Source organism: Epinephelus fuscoguttatus, linkage group LG8 (assembly GCF_011397635.1).
Source record: "Epinephelus fuscoguttatus linkage group LG8, E.fuscoguttatus.final_Chr_v1".
NCBI classification, from domain to species: domain Eukaryota; kingdom Metazoa; phylum Chordata; class Actinopteri; order Perciformes; family Serranidae; genus Epinephelus; species Epinephelus fuscoguttatus.
In genome coordinates this window covers 29,091,832-29,113,376 of record NC_064759.1, presented here as the reverse complement: position 1 = coordinate 29,113,376, position 21,545 = coordinate 29,091,832, and the positions used below count along the sequence as shown (strand labels likewise).

General features: G+C 40.0%; 1 protein-coding gene across 3 annotated transcripts in view; it reads right to left on the bottom strand.

Annotated features, from left to right (window-relative positions):
• Positions 1–21,545, bottom strand: part of adcy2a (adenylate cyclase 2a) — an 88,427-nt gene that overhangs the window by 30,281 nt on the left and 36,601 nt on the right. For 2 of the 3 annotated variants that reach the window (XM_049584943.1, XM_049584944.1), the window contains exon 5: positions 2,849–2,998. The exons of the other annotated variant lie outside the window; for it this stretch is intronic. In XM_049584943.1, the coding sequence (XP_049440900.1) occupies positions 2,849–2,998 (150 nt within the window). The remainder of the gene's footprint in view (positions 1–2,848; positions 2,999–21,545) is intronic. 3 annotated transcript variants of the gene reach the window in all.

The window sequence follows — 21,545 nt, the reverse complement described above, 5'->3', positions numbered from 1 at the left end:
GATTAATAACTTGAATTGAGGAACTAGGGAACTATCTACATGATGCCTCCTTATTTCACTACTGTCAGCTGGCTGGGAGTGAGACTGCCAAGGGTCTAAGGTTTCTGGTAAGATAAATGGACATGCTAATAACAGCATGTGTTGGCTATATTGTATGTCATCTCCAGGAAATATTACAGGATAGTTTTCTGTTTAAAAAGTAAAATTATAAACTTAGAAGGACAGCAAATAGGTGGGCTACCAGCTTTTTAGTGATTACGTCTCCAGTCTGATCTCGAGCGCAGAGCTGATATCAATGTTTACATGATGTGACTGAAGTGCATATTTAATGGAGTCAGTGTAGAGCGAGAGCTCTGATGTTATGTGATGCAGTGTTATAACAGTTGTATGCTCGTTTATTGGTGGGACACAATGTCAATATGTTCCACTCAGGAGCGTCTGCTGAGTCAAGTGTCAAAATTCGGTATACTGGTCTGGTCCGCCCCTTAATATTAAATGGTTTAGAATTGTTTAAATCTGTAGCCATTATTTGTCCATTCTGGGCTACTGTGGAACAACATGGCCTACTCTGCTCCATATGTAGATGTAAACAGCTCTTTCTAGGGTAAAGAAAACAACTATTCTTATTTCCAGTTGATTATAAACTAATAAAAAAAGTTATGAACACTAGTACATACCAATGCCCCTAAATCCTAAACACTGGATCTTTAAGCCAATGTTACCTCCAATTCTGATAAAGTTTCTGCACCACTGATAATCTCCCTGCACAGCATCTGAACCCGCAGAGGCTCAGACGGTTCTATGTAAAGGAGAGGTCCATGGTGGCTGCTAACAAATGCTGCCAGGGCTTCAGGTTTATGATGAATTCACATAGTCCCCCTTGGACCACTCACACCGAAAATGCATGCACTCACTGTACTGCAGGCCACTTTGGATAAAAGCATGCAGCAAACAGCATATATTATGAGCACCCCAGAGAAACGCGTCTGCACAGTTACTACCATCTGTCGCAGGCAGCAGTAGCACTCCAGGGCCACTGCCAAAAATCCACCCAAGGCATTTTCAGCTTCATTCTTGGAAGTTGTGACAACACAAGCTGGATTCACCACAGGGACAACCAGCTCCACCCAAGCCTGGACTTTCACACCAGCAGCTGGATTCACCTTCATCTGCTTGAACCCAAAAGCTACAACTGCAGCAGCTGCAGCGAACAGGTGCCTACATCCCCGGCTCACACAGCAGTAAACTTTAATCAACACCTTGCTAGTTTCTCACAGGAAGCCATGCTGCTAGCAGGCAGCAGCACCACCTGCATTCACCTGTAATCACCATACTAATCTGTTCCAACTTTACACACAGCATGTGGAGAAAGGCACAGACGTACATACAATATTACTGGTTGGCTATCACAGGGAGAAGAAAGTATTATTGACACTAGCATCTGCACACAAACAGATTTCAAACACATTTCTTAGAATTTCAAGGGGGTTTAAAAAAGACAAAAGTATACACAAATAAATGTATTTTAAGAAGGAATAAAAGCAATCATCTGGAAAGACAGATTCAGTGGAATAAAACTTTGTGTTTCTCAATTGTGTTCAGTAGAAAAAAGCAAATAGTCATGTAACAGCGAGGTCACTCATTATAAGGGGTTTTGTGAAAATCTTATCCATTCAAGATATTGTCTGTGACCAACAGCACATTAAACAAATGTTGAAGCCCCCCCGTATTGTCAGACAGTGTCATCTAAAAATGTTGTATGTATATTATGTGATTAATCATATATGATTGCCTGAGGCTGTATCACTACCCAGTCACCGTCATCCAAAATGCTGCACAGTACAAGCACAAACACAAAAAACAACCAATGAATGGATGTCGGGGCGTCGGCGGCTTAGTGGTAGAGCAGGCGCCCCATATACAAGGCTGTTGCCGCAGCGGCCCGAGTTCGACTCCAGCCTGTGGCCCTTTGCTGCATGTCACTCCCTCTCTCTCCCCCTTTCACGCTTAACTGTCCTATCGATTAAAGGCAAAATGGCCCAAAAAATTTTTTTTAAAAAAATGGATGGATGTCCATGGTCTCATTGTAAAGGGATTCATTTGCTGCAGATGTTCTTACATCTTGTTAATCAGCTGCAAAGATTTCAGCCAGCAGCCATAGGTTGCCAAGGAGCTTTTGGTACAGAGGATGTAGCACATGCAGTAGACTCTTGGGACTCAACATAATCATCACATTAACTGAGGTCATTAACAGTTACCACATTCTGTAAAACACAACTCCTGACACGAAACCTCTGTGGATTCCTTCCCTTCCTAAACCACAGGAGTCAAGCACTGACAGCTATGTTTAGAGCTGAATCATATGACTCACAAATTTTAAGTACAATTCTGCAACACAGCAAGAAGATAAATACTAAATGCTTGTTGATGGGATGCTTAACAACTCAAAAAATACAATAACTCAAAAACCCTGTCACGTTGCTCTGGATTAAACATCAGTCTCTAAGTCCTGGGTGAGTCATAATGTTTTAATTTATCCACTCTTTCATTTGTTGCCTTACACAGACACTGCCGTCATCATTATAATCATAATCATCATTACCATAACTACCACACTCTCCCCATTCATCTTACATAATCAATCCCTCATTCGTAAATATTTTCATTTCCCCATCATTTTCATCATTATTGTAATCACCACCACCACCATCACCATCATCACCATCATCATCATCAGCAGCAGCAGCAGCAGCAGCAGCAGCAGCAAAACTACTGCAGAACATGTATTCAGTCACTGCCTGCCTGACTTTCACTGGCTCACTAGTCATTAAGACTCTGACAACTTTACCTGTTGTCTCTTCTCAAACTCCAGTTTAATTGGGGACTTGATGCAGTTGCAGGTGTCCTGATAAGTCTGTTTAAGTGCCAACTCCATCAGATGCTTGTGGTACGCCCCCGCCATGTTGCCACACATGAAAATGATAATATTGGCCAAAATCTGTACAGGAACAGAGGACAGACAAAGCTGGTATTAGGTGAATATCAGACAAAAAATAATCTACAAGAGAAACATTAATGAGTGACGAGTGATGTGGCACTTATTTGAAGGAGCAGTTACAGAGCTGTGTGGGATACATTCAACATAACTATCTCTTAATGTTTTATTTTACATAAATGGAACAGGCACAATCAGAAAAGCCATTTTATCTCCACTGATCAGAGATTAAAGACAAGAATCAGGTCATGAAACAGCTGTATCCTGAGGAGGCAATGAGTTTTTATGACATAGAACTAAGGTTTAAGAAAAAACTCTCAGTCAGAAATAGGACAAAAGCTTTTCCTCAAGGGTACTTGGCCCTGGCAACTGAGAACCTGCAGTGATGTCGACATCCAGCACCGCACAATGTATTTAAGGGCAATGTAGCATTCATAAACAACACAGCTTTAGTCATTTTCCTGTGAATCAGTTATTTTAAGGCTACAGTTTCCACAGCCCCTCAGAGATATAAATACAGTACAATGGTAAGAAAAAGAAATTGGATGTGTTGTGACTGTTGTACTACCCCTACTTAGGGATAGACCGATATGGATTTTTTAGGGCCGATGCCAATACCGATTTTTTTCCATCACCCATAGCCGATGACCGATTACGGACTGCCGATTTTCTTGAGCCGATATTTGGGGCCGATACTGCTTTTGCTCCAATTTACATCAAAAAAATGACACAATGATAACAAATATTACAGGTCTCAAGTTTAAAATAAGAAACATTTATTGAACAGTAAAAAATACTAAAACAAGATGGAAAGTTGAGGTAGAACAGGTAGAATATTATTATTATTATTATTATTATTACTATTATTATTATTATACATTCAAATAAAAAAAAGAGTTCAGTGCTCTTAAATCTCCCAGTGATGTCTTTATAAAATAAACAAATATTTAAGCTGAAGCATAAATAAAACAACAACTACTGTACACAGTAGGATTCGCTGCATGTGCGCTGCAGGGTCTTCCGGCAACACAGAGCTGCCCGTGGATGCCTGTCTGTAAATCATGCAAGGGAAAAATAAATCCGCAAACCCACGCGCATATCGGCTGATGCCGATACAAGTAAAAAACTCAAATATCGGCCCGATATCTCGGCCAGCCGATGTATCGGTCTATCCTTACCCCTACTCTCTTATTCACTGCCTAACAATAGTGTCAAAAATATTGCATGTTCTCTGCCTTGGCTCTAGTGTGGCTTGATCAACCTTCCCTCTACCCTGCTGAAAAAATTGGATGAAAACTGGACCAAAAATAAACTCGGTAGATTATGATGTGTCCACACCTCTTCTGAAACGAGTGTGTTTGTGGACCCAAATGCAGTACCAGGCTCGCAGGAACAGTTGGTAATGACTTTTATTAGCACCACAGCAAACAGGGAATGCAGCAGGCAGAATAAACACAGAATAAAGTTCGTTCTTCGGGCAAGTTGCCCTCACACAGTCTCTGAGGCTCAGATGAGGGAAAGAGAAGCGGCCGTGATCAGCCACGGAACCGAAGGGAAGCTCCAGAGCCCCCGGTTCCACACAGTTCAAAACTCTTTCGGAGAGAGGGGAAGAGATGAAGCTTACGGCAGCCAAAGGTGGCGAGGCAGACGCTCCGTAGCCAGAAGAGCCGTCAGCGAAGGCAGAAGCACCGTTGAGGAGCAGGCAGGAGGGTAGACGAGGCCGGGCGGAGGAGTCGAGACCAGACGAGCAGGCAGAAACCAGAGACGCTGAAGCAAAGCACAAGGTCGGGGACAGAAGGCAGGTGAGTTTACCGGGAGGCAGACGAGGAGAGCAGGTCGGGGACAGGCAGAGTTGGCACCGGGAGATCAGGCAGGAGAAGAACGCTGGAGAGTCTCGCATAAAGCTAAAGAACAATCTGGCAGTGAGTGAAGGTGCTGGAGAGGCTTATATGCAAGGCTGGTAGATGAGCTGCAGCTGTGTAGACAGGTGAGCAGAGTTGGGCCGATGAGGTGGGCGTGGCTGGCAGGTAGAGTGAAGCAGAGGGAGGAGGAGTGGAAAAACACTGCAGCAGAGTGGCAGGAGAGGACTGAGAGACAAGGATTGTGACATCTTCTCTATATAAATAGACTTTCCCTTGAGTTCAAGTTCATCGTACAGGAGGCCTGTCTGTTTCCTAATTAGTGTAATTTCAACAAAAAAACACAGCCTGCTACAGGCTCTATTGGACCATAGCATGGCTGAAGTGACAAAGGTTCTGTTAATCATGCTTTACATGTATTTATTATAATAAATAATTTTATTAAAGGTCTAGTGTGTAGGATTTAAAAGGCTTCTAGCAGTAAGGTTGCAGATTCACAACCAACAGGAACCTCTGTCCGCCAAGCATGCAGGAAACTACAGCAGTCAACACGAAAATACAAATGGCCCCATCTTAAGCCAGTGTTCTACACCTTTGTTAACACATCTACACTCAGTTTAGTAAATAATATCTGGATCTAATGTTTGAAGTCTGACACTAATTAATAAGATGGCCACTGAATAGCCCTGTGAACTCTGTGGTCTTTTAACTTTATATCAAAGTTGAAACAATAGTACATTTGTAGTTTTCTAATTGCTGGTAGCCATAAATCTTGTCCATCACAAGACAACAGTATGTCCACATCTGGTACTTCCTCAGTCAATACCAGGCTAACCTGTCAATGTTAGCATTTTTACACATAACACATTATAAAAAAGGCTGTGTTGTACATACTTTCTCCTGCTTACTTGCCCATTTGTGCACCCTGTATCAGACAGATGAAAGCAAAGTCTGACAAAGTGAAGCTCAGCCCGATAAGATCAAAACTTCAGAGAGAGATCAGTCATTTTGATTTTACTGACTTAACATCACCCTCAGGCCAAACTCAGCATCCTCTGCCCCACTAGTTTTCAGGATCTAGAATATTAGCAAGGATGTCTCCATTTTTCATCCATTCAATAATGTTGTTTTCCACTATGTGCATAGCATTACAGCCTCCCAGGGCCAAAAGCACTGCTGTATACTCCTGTTTTCACATTGTCAGGCCCGACTCTTTGTCCAACAGGTACAAAGAAGATCAATGATGCATTCAGGGCACATACTGTACATGATCATTATAAAAAAAAGTCATGCTGAACTGCATTTAGTGGTTTACCATAAGAAATGGATAAATAGAAAGAGCTGATGTCCAAGGACGGTCATAAAGATGACAGCTATTGTATTACCCCTCATTGTGTGGAACTCATTACGTACACTGCCCCCCTTTTTTCGTCAATATCACTCCATAACAGCGGAGAATACAATGTGTTAAATATGTCACAAAAAAATAAATGCTTACTGCAATGAAAGCTCTTGACTATATCCGTAGTATGCAAAATGTGACCTGTAAAAAGTGCAGTCTATTCTTTTTACTTTCATTTTAAAACTGTGCTTTACTGTCATTCACATTCCATGCATCCCTCTTGGCGGTACTACACAGTAAGTTCAATTAGAGGAGTTAATATGAATAGGACGTGGCCCAGTGATGACAGGTGAATGTATAAACACCCAGGAGTCCTCATAACCTTGAGCTCAATATTTTGCAATTTAAAGCAAATGGACAATTTAATGGTTATCTCCCACTGCATCTTTGCAAAGAATATTTTCTGTCATTCTCTGTCCCATTCACTCTCATTTCCCTGCCTTGTCTAATCCACCTGTTTTCCTTTGACTCGCAGTCTTTGTCTTTCTTTCCAACATAATGGTGACCTCCTTGTCACACTGACCACTGGCAATTTGCTTCCTCTCTTTTTTCTGACGTAAACGTGACCAACAGATTTACATTACAGGACATTAAGCCTGTGACCTTTTGCTCAAGACCAAACAGTTTATATCAGTAAAAAACACTCAGAGCAAAAGACAAAAGTATAAAACTGCCCATGTCATGTATTTTTTAGCTCACAATAGTTAATAGAAACTGTTTGGTTTATGTAATCCCAACAGTGAACTGCCAGTAGACAACCAGGGTAGCAGTAAATGTATAAAAGATTTATATCAAACTTTTAAAAACAGGAAACTTCCATCAGTGAATATTTCTTTTTACACAAAAAAACTATTAGTCTACATTTTCTAGAGCTGCAAGCCAGGCAAAGGCAAGTGCAACGCAAACAAACACACACACCACACAGGCTGTTGTCAAGCTATACTTATAAATACCTCCCACAGATCATATAGATGATTTTCATATAGGGTTGCAAACTTTGTCCACCAAATTAGCGCTATAACATTAACCTTTTGCCACCAGTTAACTCAAAACACCTCCTCCTGTTCTGTCTTGAATAACAAGATAATGATTACTCTTCACCACAGTTTAATGACTGTTTTATAACATTTATAAAACAATGCACAACAGAAATACCAATTAAAATAACCAATAACGCTTGAGTACATATGTATACAATACTGACTAAGAAAACAGGATCTGCTTTTTATGCTCAGATAAACATGCAGTTCTAAATAAATATCAGATGAACGTAAACACTGTGAAAGTACCTGTCTCTGCTTTATATTTGACAAAAGCAAACATCAGGGGCAGGGGCCATGTGCTTGTGAGGTCTGTTGGCTGAGTTTATGCTCATATCTATTCACTGTATTTGGGACAGGTGTCTCTCTTGCTGTCCACTGAATTTATCATCACCTCTGCAGATTTCCAAACACTGAAAGTTATTTTGTCAAAATTAAAGGCATTACATTTACAAGCCTGGCTTAGTTCATGACTGCTTATTTTCCATAGAAAGTCTAACAAAACAGTCTGAACGTTGTGCTACAAAATAGTGTTCAGGGCATAGGCTTCAGACAAGTACACTGAATGACTGAAAGCAGGCACAAGAGGATGGACTGGGGCCTTTGTGAGCTGCTTTATAAAAAGGTTTTTCAGCAGCCGATATATTGGATGCAATATTTTTATCATCTCACTTTATATAACCTTAAAGCATCTTTATATTTAAAGCAGCTGTGCGGAACTTTTTAACATTCATAAAACTGTCCCTAGTTCGTATCACCCCCCCTTGAAGATCTGCATATTTATTTGAACCCAACAGCGACAAAAAAGCCTTTCTCTATATGGCTATTTAGCGTAGCCTCGCTCAGGTCGGACACACAGCGAAAGTCCGCAAACCAGAATACGGCACTCGAGGCGGAAGTAATTCTGCTCGCCCGCAGCGGCCCGCAGTCATTAAACCACAGAAGAAGAAGGAACCGTGTTTACAGTGTTCTTTGAGTAAGCAGTACGCAACGGGCATTGCTGAACACATAACACCTAACCTTTTCTCCTGTCCTGTCTGTCTTCCCCACGTGGAGACCTCCAACAGATGTAACCACTCGCGTAACACACCCCCCACACCCTCCACCCCTGAGTCTGTGAGACAACAAATATGCTTGAAACAGGGAGGCTTGCGGATATAAACTAGAAACCTGGGATGACCATGGTTTCGCCTGGAGCTGTCCCGAAGGGAAGATGCCGGCAGCGCTGTGTTAGGATGCAGGAGTGGGGGAGCGCGGAGGGGTTAGCTCTATGCTAACAGCCAACCCCGTCAAACCAGCTGTTCCCAGCAGCCTTCTGGTGAAGGTCTGCTCGCTGGACATGAAATGGATTACATCCGACAACGGAGATCCACTAACTGAGGAGTGAGGGACTGTTGCGTCCTTGTGTTCACTGAGACATGGATGAATGTTAACATATAAGACGCTGGTGTTGAGCTAAGAAGGCTAACGCTACGCAGAGCAGACAGGGAGGCTGCATCATCTAGTAAGCTCCGTGGTGTGCTGTGATGTGACTTTCTTATATGTTGCACAAATTGTTTTTAAATGTTTTGTTTCTTTTTGCTTGGGGTATGCGAAATGTCAGTTCGTTTTTTTGTGCTGCGCATAAAAATGACAAAGAAGTTCAGTTCAGTTCATAATGTTATATATGACAACACAGCACCCAGTTGCTAATGGCTAACGTTAGCCTACTGTAGCGTAGCCTCTGAAACATTAACATTATCTTCCTTGTGTGTTTCCACTTACTAGTAACGTTAACGCTACTATCAAACGTTAGCACTGTAACCTTATTCTAAAACCCATCGGTCATCACTGACTCCGGTTAAGTTTTAAAACTCCGGGGTTGCATTTGTAACGCTACACTCGCCCTCCTCTTCCGTGTATCTAACGTTACCATGACAATGCCTACGTCTATCATAGATGTAATGAGGACGTAATGGAGGAGGGGGGAGTAGGCCGTTGGAGAGAGGTGGAGTTGCAGGAGGAGGAGGATGGGACTTTGGAAGAAGGTGGGAGTTGTGGATGTTCAAATTTTTTCTAAGTGCTGTGTGAAATGCAAGAAAGGTAAGGGTTGCTTTAATCCTCTCGCTCTCCAAAACAAATGCATGTTGTAATTGCCAGCTGCAGTCGGAATTTTACGACACCAGGCTGTGGGTGTCATACCGCTTCGACCAAAGGGGCGCTATAATCAACGAAAACAACAAGTTCCGCACAGCTGCTTTAACTAAAAATCCATTCAATTACCCATTCATTCCTTCTTTGTGAGTATGTCAATCACAAATGAGCTGCACTAGAAAGCCCAATACTTCAGATAGAACGGTTTGCAATTTTGTAGTCCTCAAAACTTCTATGTGATGTTAGATGTAATTTACTTCTTATTTGTGGCTGGCAGAGGTGGTGAAAAGCAGTCTAGCTCTCGGCTGACAACCTACTCGCTGCTTTAAAGAAGCCAATTCTTACCAAAGTTTGAATTGCTGCTTCCTTTGGATTCAGAAGATTTCCCTTAAGTGGCCTTACTTGACACCAGAATGCCAAGACAAATACGGGGTTTCCTTACTGGAGTTTATCTTTTTTAAAGAGGAAAAAAAAAAAAAACAGAGTCTGATGTTTTTGATATGCTGCAAAAATCATAAATATAACAAAGTTATTTAATATGTTTGACAAACCTGTCATTCAGCAAATCACAAACTTGTGAACCGTTGCCTTTTATGTATGAGGTTTTTTTTAACTGTTAAACTGATTACAATCACTTAGTCCTGGGTGCTTCTCTATGATCTGACATACGTTAGACAAGACACTGACAGCGATCCAGGCCATCTCAAAGGTCAGCTGTGTGAATCATCCGTACCTCACTGGTACCCAATTACAGATAACAGCAGGGTTAGGTGAGGATGGCCTCTAAAGGACTTTGAGTTGACTAGTGAATTCTGGGATTGAATAAATCAGAGAGCTGAGTCCTATATGGGCTATTGGCTGTTAATATACTACCATGTGTACACGTCAACTTTCTAAGATCAGCATGAAGGTGAGTCTTGTTTTAATGACCTGTCTCAGTTGCTTTTTCGCACAGATTTGAGTGTGCGGATGGTTTTTTTTTTATTAATTTCAATAGATTTATAGCTCCAGCAACTCAGCAAAGTCTGATACCGGATGAGTGTCCCTTCTACAGAAATTACATTATGTACAGTTGACTGTGACTCTTCCCATCACAATTCTCAGGAGAGAGGATGTACTTGGAAGTCTAAACTCTGGGTGACATATGCATGAAAACAGATGGTCTCTCATTGCTCCAAGCTCAATTTTCAAATGAAAAGAGGAGAATTGAGAAACTAATGAAAGTCAAGTCAGCAAAGGTGAAACTTTTCATTTGGATTCATATGAAGTCCTACTTCCCCTAAAAAAGGTAATACTTATAATATGCAACAGCTGCAACTGCTGAGAGTCTGTGTGAAATCTATCAGTGATAGCTCAAATAGAGTGTCAGTGCTGTGATGAATTATTGATGATTTAACACTCAACAATTAATAAAGAATGCAACTGAAGGTTTTTTTGGCTCTGTGAGGGGAGGCTGCGATTTAATAACACGGCACTGAGTTTAACTTCAGTTTAGATAAAACATGGAGTATCCTGAAGTCCTACTCATACCTTCATTAAAAACCGCTAACCACTTGAAAATAAGAGACGTTTTTTTTTTTACATAATACATATTTTATCTTTTAGGCGAATTCAACGGCTGTAAAGCAGAGCTGTGTAGCAATACTAAAAGATTAGTTAGAATTTTACATCAAGTAGCCAGATAAGTCTTCCCACCTTTAAGTAACAGAGAAGAATAAAGTTTAAAGAAATTACCAATACAATAATATAACAATACATCACTGTTGTACACACTCCATGCGAGAAAAAGTGGAATTAAACATTTTTAAATAGTACATGTGCATAAATCTGGACCCAACAGAGAGCTTTCACCTCTTCAATAAATGAGCTGGTTCATTAAGACTCCAATGAGCCAGCAGTGTAAAGTTTAATGGACTTGACAAACTGGAGATGTCAGCATGGTTCCCTTTCACTTAATACCCCCTGGGCAGTTTGTATGCACACTAGAGCAATGAGCAAGAGTGTGGACATTTAATGGCTGACATTTACAAATCTCTGAACAGACTGGTGTTTTGTTTTTTCCCTACATATTGCTGAGTGTGAAATATCTAAATTAAATGAAATTAAAATTAAAATCCAACAGACCACAAATTCATGCATGTGATTATGTGTGTCAGTGAATGTGTCTGTGTGCATGCATGTGTGAGCTTCCGAGGGAATACTTTGACATTTTGGGAAATACACTTATTAACTTTATTTTTAGATCAGAATATTGACAACACTCACACGTCTATACAATAAATGTGTAGCCAGCAGCCAGTTAGCTGAGCTCAGCATGAGGACTGGAACAAGGGGGAAACAGTCTCATCCACTCAATACCCAAAGTCTAACAAACAATATGTTGCGGTTTTTCAGAGCTGTGTGTGTTTCTTGGCCAGGCACAGTCACCTCCTGGTGTCCTGTCGTCACCGTGAGGTTGCCAGGCAACCAGTGGAGACACTGGCTGCTGGCACTAGCTGCACATTTACTGTACAGGCATGTTGTGGATTTTTTCATCTAACTCTCGGCAAAAGAGCAAATAAGCATTTTTCCCCAAAATGTCAAAAAGTGTTCCTTTAAAGAGCCCTCACAGTGCACTTGAGCAACAATGTACTATTTTATGTCCACAAGGGGTTTATTCAGTTGTTATCCTTTTTTAGCTGAGTAAGCCAACAAAGACAACATTTTTGTTGCCAGTGGCATGGTTAAAGATAATCTGAATCTGCCTGGTACAAATACAGTCTAATACAGTAAAATTTTAGGCAGGAAATCATTACTGAAACAGTTATGGGTTATATGCAGCCCAGGTGCACATCGACAACAGTTTGTAGTAGAACTAGAAGCATTGAGACAAAAATCAAATGGTCTTTTTGTTCCCGTCATCAAGATGTTAGTGCTGCTTAAAAATTGCAGCTGTTAGACAGTCCAGAATTTAACCTTCTTCACCAATTTTTTTCCCAGCAGATTAAAGTATCTGAACCAGTGACCTTAACATCCCCATCTCTGTAAGCAACTAATGAAAATGCATTCATAATTGGAGTGCAGTCAAAATAACATGTCTGCAACTCAAACGTAAGAATTAACCTCTGGGTTTGAGGTCGTTGATAAAAAAAAAAAAAAGCACTTCGGCAGCACCCTAACCCTTTTTTATTATTAGTATTATTATTTACATTTTAAAGATTAAATCATTTAGATATGTTTTTCCCCCCAACACCTCAAAACGTGGGGATCAGGGGAACAGGGATCCAATTTGGACTGCTACTGTAAGTCAATCTTTAGATGTATTTTTACATCATACAGATGGTTGACAAATGAAAGCCTGAATAAATGAGTCGAGAAACATAACAAATGCAGAGGCTTCTACACAGGTGCACTGCATGGTATAATCAAGCAATCGGGATCCAATCATTCTCTGTGGCATGTGCGAAACTGCAGAGCAGGCCCAGTTGATTCTGATTTTGTATCAAGATGGCAAGAGGAAAAGAACTTGAATTTGAAAGACAGTTCATTGTTGGGGCACGGATTACAGAAAATTCTGTCACAAAGACAGACATCTGCATTTAGATCTACAGGGGAGACTGCAGTACTTAGGCTTGACAATAGTGGTTGACAGTGCACATTTGATAACTGTGACGCTCATGCATTAGTAAGATATGTACAATTAGGAAAAACAAAAGAGCAACTCTTCCTCAGGTGACTGAGAATGTCGATTCAGAAGGTGATCAGACCCCCTCAAACCCCTCATTACAAAGATGAATGCACATTTAAGAGTTCAGTGGTGCAAAACTCATGAGAACTGGTCTAAAGAGATGTGGGGGAAAAAAGTAATATGGTCCGATCAGTTAGCCTTTACCATGTTCAACTAGTGGGCGAATGCATTTGTGGCGTACACAAAGGGAACAGACAGGCCTGAATGCTTTAATATTTTATTTAGATTTAATATTAGGTAGGACAGCATTTGGAGCAAACTACTGCTACCAAGCGCTTCCTATAGACTATAGACTTGTTACACCTCTCTTCTGGCCCACTCTTCTTTTACAGACTGCTAGAGTTCTCTTCGATTTGAAGGGTGCCTTTTTCCAGCTGCTGCTTTAAGATTTCTCCACAAGTGTTCAATGAAATTTAGATTTAGACTCCCTGCTGACCACTTTAGAACAGTCCACTGCTTTCTTTAGAACCATTCCTAGGTGCTTTTTAACATGTTTTGGGTCACTGGCATGGGGCACTGGGCATGAACTTTGACACAGATACAGCTTTGTGACACTGGGTGGAACATAGCACTGCAAAATACCCCGGCAATCTCCCGATTTCATGATGCCACACACAAATTCAAGGCACAGCTTGAATCTGTTTTGCAGTTATCTCAGGTTTCTCAGCTCTCCTTTCTTCACCATATACACAATTCTTTGCTGCAATCTTTCGTCAACTTTCCCTTGCATTCTCTTCTAGAAAGGTTGGCTACAGTACAGTGGGCCAGTTCTTGATTGCATACAGTGGACACCAGAACATCAAGATCTCAGGAAATGGACTTTTAGGCTTGAGATTGTCCATGCTCGGCTACAACCTTCTGTCTGGCCTCCTCAGACTATTCTCTGCTTTTTTACTTTTCTTCATGCTCAGTGTGGTTCACACAGGGACACAAAACAACAGAATGAATACTTCAGGGTTCCTACAGGTTTCTTTAAGTCAAATTCAAGTCTTTTTAAGATCTTTTTAAGACCGTTTATATCAAAAAATTAATACCTATTTCTCGGCCTATTTCACAGCCCTACCGGCAAAGAAAAATGAAATCCTTGAATTTCAGAGTACTCGTTTATTCAACAAAATAGCAGTCCACAGTACTCCTGTACAGGTTAAATAAAAATAAAAAATAAATTAAAAAATCTGTGGTTGTGTAAACATAAAACAAACATCAGAACAAACAGCGATTTGTTGACTTTGGACACCAGTTCATCTTTGATGTGAATGGCTAACCCAAACTTGGCTACGTAAGCCGTTTTGTCGGCACCACAAGTAAAGGTGCTGGCAATGTCAGAGTCGGGAAACAGTCGGGGAACACTTGAAAAGCTCGGAAATACCCTCGTTTCCATTGTAGGACTGGTGTTTGGCGATGGTGTGAAGAGTCCACAACACCTCTGCCTTCAACGTTGGCGTGGACCCAAAAGACGTGTGTAGATCGACTCTAACGTTAACATTAGCTGTGGTCGTAGCAGGAGGGGCTGTAGGAGCACTAGCAGCTAGCTGGCTAGCTGGTGGGAACCCAGCGGTGATGGAAGGAGTTTGTTCCTTTCCTAGGACATACTTCATGTGCTTGGTTGATTTGGCATCAGAGTCTAACGCCTTCACTCCCATTGTTCAGAGTTGAATCCTCTTCTTGCACACGGTGCAGTAGGCCTCAAAAACGTTGTCTACCACAGGTTTTAACCAATGACGGAAAGAAATTTTATCCATCCACGCTTTGTCAAATTTACATTCCCAGCATGAATTAAGTAGCTAGCTAACGTTAAAAAACAACTGCTTGCCTTGTTGTTGTTTGTGGTCTGTGTCTGTGTTTGTTTTGTGGTGCTGTTAGCATAGGGTGACCATATTTTGATTTCCAAAAAAGAGGACACTCGGCCTGGCCATGACATAGCCTATTTAAATGATACTCGCAGTGTACTCAAAGATGCCTTATCATTTTAATATATTGAAAATTTATATGTAAGGATAGAAAATTCAGTTATATTACAAAATAATATCTCTCAAAGACAGAAATTCAGATAGGCCCCAATAGGGGACACATACACACAAGAGTGTGGCGATCCGAGCCCGACGGTACCCAACAGGTCGGGCCGGGTTTGGTCAAAAATGTAGCTATAAATTGTATTCGGGATGGGGTCGGATTCAGTCAGCTTTCAGTGAAAATGTAGAGTAAAAATAAATAAAATCCTATTCTGTCTTGTTTATTGCTTGGGCACTGTTATTTACGTGACAACTCCTGAACATAACACACAGACACACATTGGCTGTTTGTTTCTACCTCTCCCCTCGCTCGAAGTCTCGGACCTTCCACCACCCGCCTCTGCCTTGATTAAACGCTGAAAATTAAAAAAAAGAGGGGGACAGGTTTTTCCTATTTTCTTATTTTGTTTTATGTCTCCCTCTCCTCTTGCTAGAAGCGTCAGACCTCCTTCCTCCCGCTCCCGTCTCAAACACGGGCTGAGCAACCAAGCGCATGCCTGTCCTGTTAAATACCCTGTAACCGTAACAACTGTGTGGCACAAACTCAGTGCTTTGGTCATTAAATAATGTTGGGCTCAGTTCGGGTTCGGACAGAAATATGCGGCCCATGCCGCACTCACACACACACACAAACACACGGAAAACCAGACATTATCATCAGTTTATAAAAACCCCCCGGACGCCCCGGACGCCCCGGACGGGACGTGAAAAGTGGACATGTCCGGGCAAAAGAGGACGTTTGGTCAGCCTATGTTAGCGCGAGGTTTTCTTCTTCTTCTTTTTTTTTTTTAACAGCAGTTGGCATCCAGCTTATTGGTGCATTACCGCCACCTTCTGTTCTGGAGTGTGAATCAGTCATAGTGTTTGGAGCATTTTTCCCGGGGCTGCGTCAATTATTGGCTCTTTATTTACGTTATTTGATCAAAATAATTGTGGTTGACAAATGAAACTTTTGACGAGAAATGCGATACAGATAAATTACATACAGCACAATTTTTAAGACCCAGATATCAAAATTCAAGACTTTTTCAAGTCTTTTTAAGGTATCATTTCCAAATTCATAAATTTAATGCTTTTAAGACTTTTTAAGACCCCGCGGGAACCCTGGTACTTGCTCCATTTAGCTGGTTGAATGAGTGATTATTAGATTGGGCACCTGTGGCTCACCAGAGGTGAGTTCAAGGTGAATCAACTGCTGCTAACCCAATTATTTCTTGCAATTTCGAAAAAGGTCCCAACAATAATTTCACAACCATTTCTGTGTGTACTAAGCTTTCCTCCAGCTTTTTTTGATTTGTTCCTCTCCCAAAGAAATACATATACTATCTAAATATGTTTAAAGTCATAATTGTCTAGAAGAAACAGTGTTTATCATAACGTAAGGGTGCCAATATTTTTCAGTGTATATACACGTTGTCCAACCAGAGGTTACTCTTCAGGAAGGCCAAAAAAGTCAGATAGTGTAGTAAAAAAACACATATTGGCCAATTTGCCATCTGATTAAACATTAAGTTGTGACGCTACAAATCCATCAGCCTCACCTTGGCAAATGCTACATTGAAAGCTGGAGAGGTTTTCATAGCTGCTGTTCGGCAGTTACCCTCTGACACGTAAGCCTTGGAGCATTCTGTCACCCAACCTCGATGCTCTTATCTAAAAAGGAGCATGTAAGCCAGAGCCTGTCCCGACACAAAGGGTTGAACTGACACTGGCGTATTGCCAGAGACACAGAGAAGAGGAAAATGCATGCATGCACTCTCTCCGTCTGACACACACAAAAGGCACAAATATAAAGTAAGCACACAAAGAAAGAGACACACATATTACACATGAGGAGTTGGCAATATGGATGAAATCCTCTTTCACAGTAAATGTAAATTTCGAATCCTAATACTGAGACATATCACGACATAGGTTATTTGCTTGAAATCCTTAGAAGCTGTTAAGGGATAAATGTCTAATTTAGCAAATGAAATAACTGACAATCTAAGGTACTTCAACACACTGATGAAAAAATCATATAATAATTGAATATTGCCATTAAAGATACAGAAAATATTGACACATAGGATATTATGTTTTGTGATACTGTATCAATTCTCAATAACACTGTATAGATTTTTAATTAATAGTTCACATGTAAAGATTTTTTGCAGTGATTCATTTTGTGTTGTGTTTAAAACCCCGACTGCTAAATGCTTTTGTGTGGTAATCTATCTTTGGTTACTGGTCATAAAGGACTGACTGCTAGTATTGGCAGGTTTTCTAAAATTAGTTTGAATAAATAGAACTTATCCTGAGTTTTTCCTGCATACAGAATTAGGAGGTGACCACCTCCTTCAAATTTCGTCCCACCTGCAGCTTTTGACAAAACACTTAAGAGAAGAGTCATCTGTTTTTGGCTGTACAACAGCCAAGTGGGTACCAGCCCTAGAATTCCAAAAGAAGTCAATATGGTCATTATTGTGCTCTTTCTCCCTGACATTTAATGTTTTAATAGTTTATCACCAACTCACACTTTGTTTGTAAAACACAAACAAGGCCTCTTTCCAGACAGACAGATATGAGATTTTGTTTGATACACCAATTCATTGTTACACTGCTTTTAAAGTTATGCAGAGCACAGGCCAAAATGTCAGGATAACTAGGATGAAACATACAGTCCAACATGCATGGTTTTTCATTGCTTTCATTGCTTTGCCTAGTGCCTTTAACTCTATCTTGTGGCCTTCTCCAACAAGTAGTAACTGACATCATGAAGTGGCCTAAGTATAGAACTCAGAAACCTTACAGAACTACTTCGTATTAGTTCTATACTCAGGTCGCATAATAAACCCTGATCACGTTCAATCACAAAGAAGGCTGTAGGATATGGCTGAAAGTTCTCATAAAAGCTACTAAGTCTGAAACTGAAACTGTTTATGTACTAGAAATGGTATTTTTATAATCAAATTGTTGACTAGTTGTCTGATTCTCACCTGTCTAAACAAGTAAACAAGTTATCAATTTTTTAAAATTAAAAAACGAATATAATGAGCAATAGTTTTGATTAATACTACTTGTAATGTGGTTTGTGGATACTAGTGAAATGTTTTATCATTATTCAATAATATCTGGAAGCAATTTTGGCTGGTGATATGAAAAATTTTGATTATAAACCCTGTGGGGACATTTCAACCTAAATCTACTAAGAACCTTAGCCTGCCTTTCATTTGATATTCCCAGCTGCTTTGGGCAAATGTCATTCCATAATAAGTACCAACAGCCCACTAACGGATCTAATATTCCTCTGAAACAAGAATGAGCCTATCACAAGGGTAGCCTCTGCCTTATGTGTAAAATGCACACTAACATGTACACACTGCATAGTCACTTCTGTTCATAATTAAAGCAAGCTGGCTTGGAGGTGTCTATGCTGTAGTGTTAGTGTAGCATGCTTTACACTGTCATTTTTAGTCCTTACTGTGAATGTTGGGAAGCCTGTCAACAAAGTGTTTAAATATTCCTGTTACTGTGTAACAAAGCATATAAAATGTATCTTTAATTAATATACAGAGACTAATTATTATATCAATTAATAAAAAAATGGGGATACTATTTGTACTAAACATTTTTTAATCTATTTATTGCTTTAAGTGTTGTATAGTATAAAAAAGACATGTTTGTCACCTGCTTCTTCTCCACTGTATTTGCAATCCTCTGTTTAGACCCAGAACTGCCAAAATTGCACAGGAGGTTACCTTTGGCTCATGTAAGGGGGTTTCTAGGGGAAAGTGCCAAGTATGATAGTTTTAGGAGTGTTTATTTTTTTGTCAAATAGCAATACTATTTTTGTTGCCTATCAAATAAGTATTTACCTAAAATGAGTTTTATAATGTATGTGCAGGCTGTAGCCATCTGGAATGTCCATTGAGGGCAAAATGTTCAACTGTATGGTCCAATTTTCAGGGATATGGATGGGATGATTTTTCTTTTCCTATAAAAGGGTCCATTTTTGAAACTATTCAGACTTAGAAAATATATAAAATCAAATATGTAACCATTAATAACCTGGATTTGGAGAATGTATTTTTTCATGATGATTTTTTTCTTTGATACATATCTTAAACATAAATGTGACTTGACTCCAAATACTGTACACACATACTGTATTTTCACCATAATTATAACAAATCCATCCCCTGTAGTCCTCAGAATCACATATACAGACTTGACCCTGAGTAGAGTCAACAAACTGATAGAAAACAACATGACTGTCACGGACAACAAATAAAATACGGAAAACGAAACAGAGCAGCCAGGATTTGGCGGAGTCTGTGTTTACTAGTGGGCATTTCGTTCCTTGGCAAAGTCACATCAAGCCCGGCATGCCATCTTGACTGCCGATTGAGCAGCAATCTGTCTCCTCCCAACAATGCCTTTTCAAGCTGATACAGACAGACTGTGCAAAAGGTTAGGATTGCCTACCTAATATGTCAGTCACTGCTTACCAGTAAAAGAAAATAGATAATACAATATCTTCATTAGCAGGTGGAATTAAAAGGCATCACACCCTTTATTTCTATTCAGTCCCAATTAAAGTGTTTTGTTCATAGTTCCTCCATATTGTTAATCAAAACTTCCCACATCGAACATTAAAATGCATCGTATATACTATTTATATCTACTCCTATATCAGGCTTGAGCATTGGCTTAACTAAAATCTAAAAATATAAAGCCACTGACAGCAAAAAGCAAGACAATGGGGTGTTCTGTGTGAACTGTTTGCATAATTCTGGAAAGAATGTCTGAATAAGATGATTTTCCCCTTCCTCCCACGCATATTGTCTGCTCTTTGACGCTGGTCATCACTCTTATTTTTGTTTTGTCATTTCTATTGTCTTAAATTTCCTCCCATATTCCTGTCATTGATTTCATTATCTTCCAGTCTTAGTATCTTAGTCTGACACAACACTGTCGAAGTAGGGTTTTTTTTTTTTCAACATTATCCTCTGTCACAATCATGGCAAAGAAATTAAAGAACACATTTCAATTCAGCTGCTGTTGTGTGTTAGTGTTTTAAGAATACCATGCTTCAGCATATGTAGTAAAACATCAACTATACAAAACTATATACAAGAGTAAATTAAAATACTGAGTTTGAGATTTTACCATCGACCTTTTGAGCCCATAAAAAGGAACAACTCTTTCACTTTTAAGGTCCCACATCATGCTAATTTTAAGGTTCATACTTGTATTTGGGGCTTCTGCAGGGACATGCTTACATGCTTTCGTTTTCAAAAACACATTTTTCTTGTACTGTCTGCCTAAATATACCAATATTCACCCTCTGCCCAAAACAGTCTGTTTGAGTATCTGCCCCTTTAAGCCCCCCTCCAAAAAAAGCCAAGTCTGCTTTAATTTGGCAGCATTTCTGGGTCTTCCACATCTGCAATCTTGGCATATTTGCACCATCATTGCAGGGGGAATAACGGCAACAGCACTGTAGCAGACGTTTCTATAGTATAGCTGTGACATAACAACTTCACAGAAGTCCTGATGGCTCATTTAAAGGCACAGTCTCTGAGTATGGCTTGTGTGCAATTCTCTGTGGACTGGGCGTTTTCTCACAGTATTTATACAGTACGACACAGAAATCTGATTTTTACAACATGTGACCTTTAACCTCCATACTCAGAAGAATATCCAAAACATGCATCCTGGCATTTGGTTTGGCCACGAAATATTTTAATGATGGAAATAGCATAAATAATCTAAATTCTTTAATTCAATTCAGAAGAATTTCCAAACATACTTTTTATGCTTTCACATTTTACTGATACTATCCTACATTTCTACAAGGGAGATTCTCTCAAAGGAAACTCCTCTCTGGCAGAATACCCACTGAAATTATGCTGACAGGCAAACTGACCTGCTGCACACAAGGAGCTGGCAGATAGTGACCATGTAGCATAAAGCCTGAGGCTGCCCAGATGCTAGTATGCCCATGCTACACATAAAAAGAAAATCAAATAACAGGCCATCACAGCATTAGTTGGAACTTGCCGTAAGTGTTTTGAGTTTATGAATCAGGTTTAAATGAGATCAAATTAATTAAAGTCTGCATTAGTCTGATAATTGGTTTGCTGATATTGTTATTTCTTCCTTTCCCAGCATATGCCAACTGCCTGAACATTTTGTGCTTGAAACAGCAATACTCCAGGAAATAGGGTGACCTTTAAATAAAGTATAAAAAACACATTAGAATTTCTATCGTTCACCTGCTATGCTAAATCAGTGTTAGTTTAAAGGTCACATTTGTTTGTTTGCTAAAAATACAGACTGTATGGTAAAAATGACCAGAAATGAGCAGAATGGGGAAACATTAAATGTCTGGA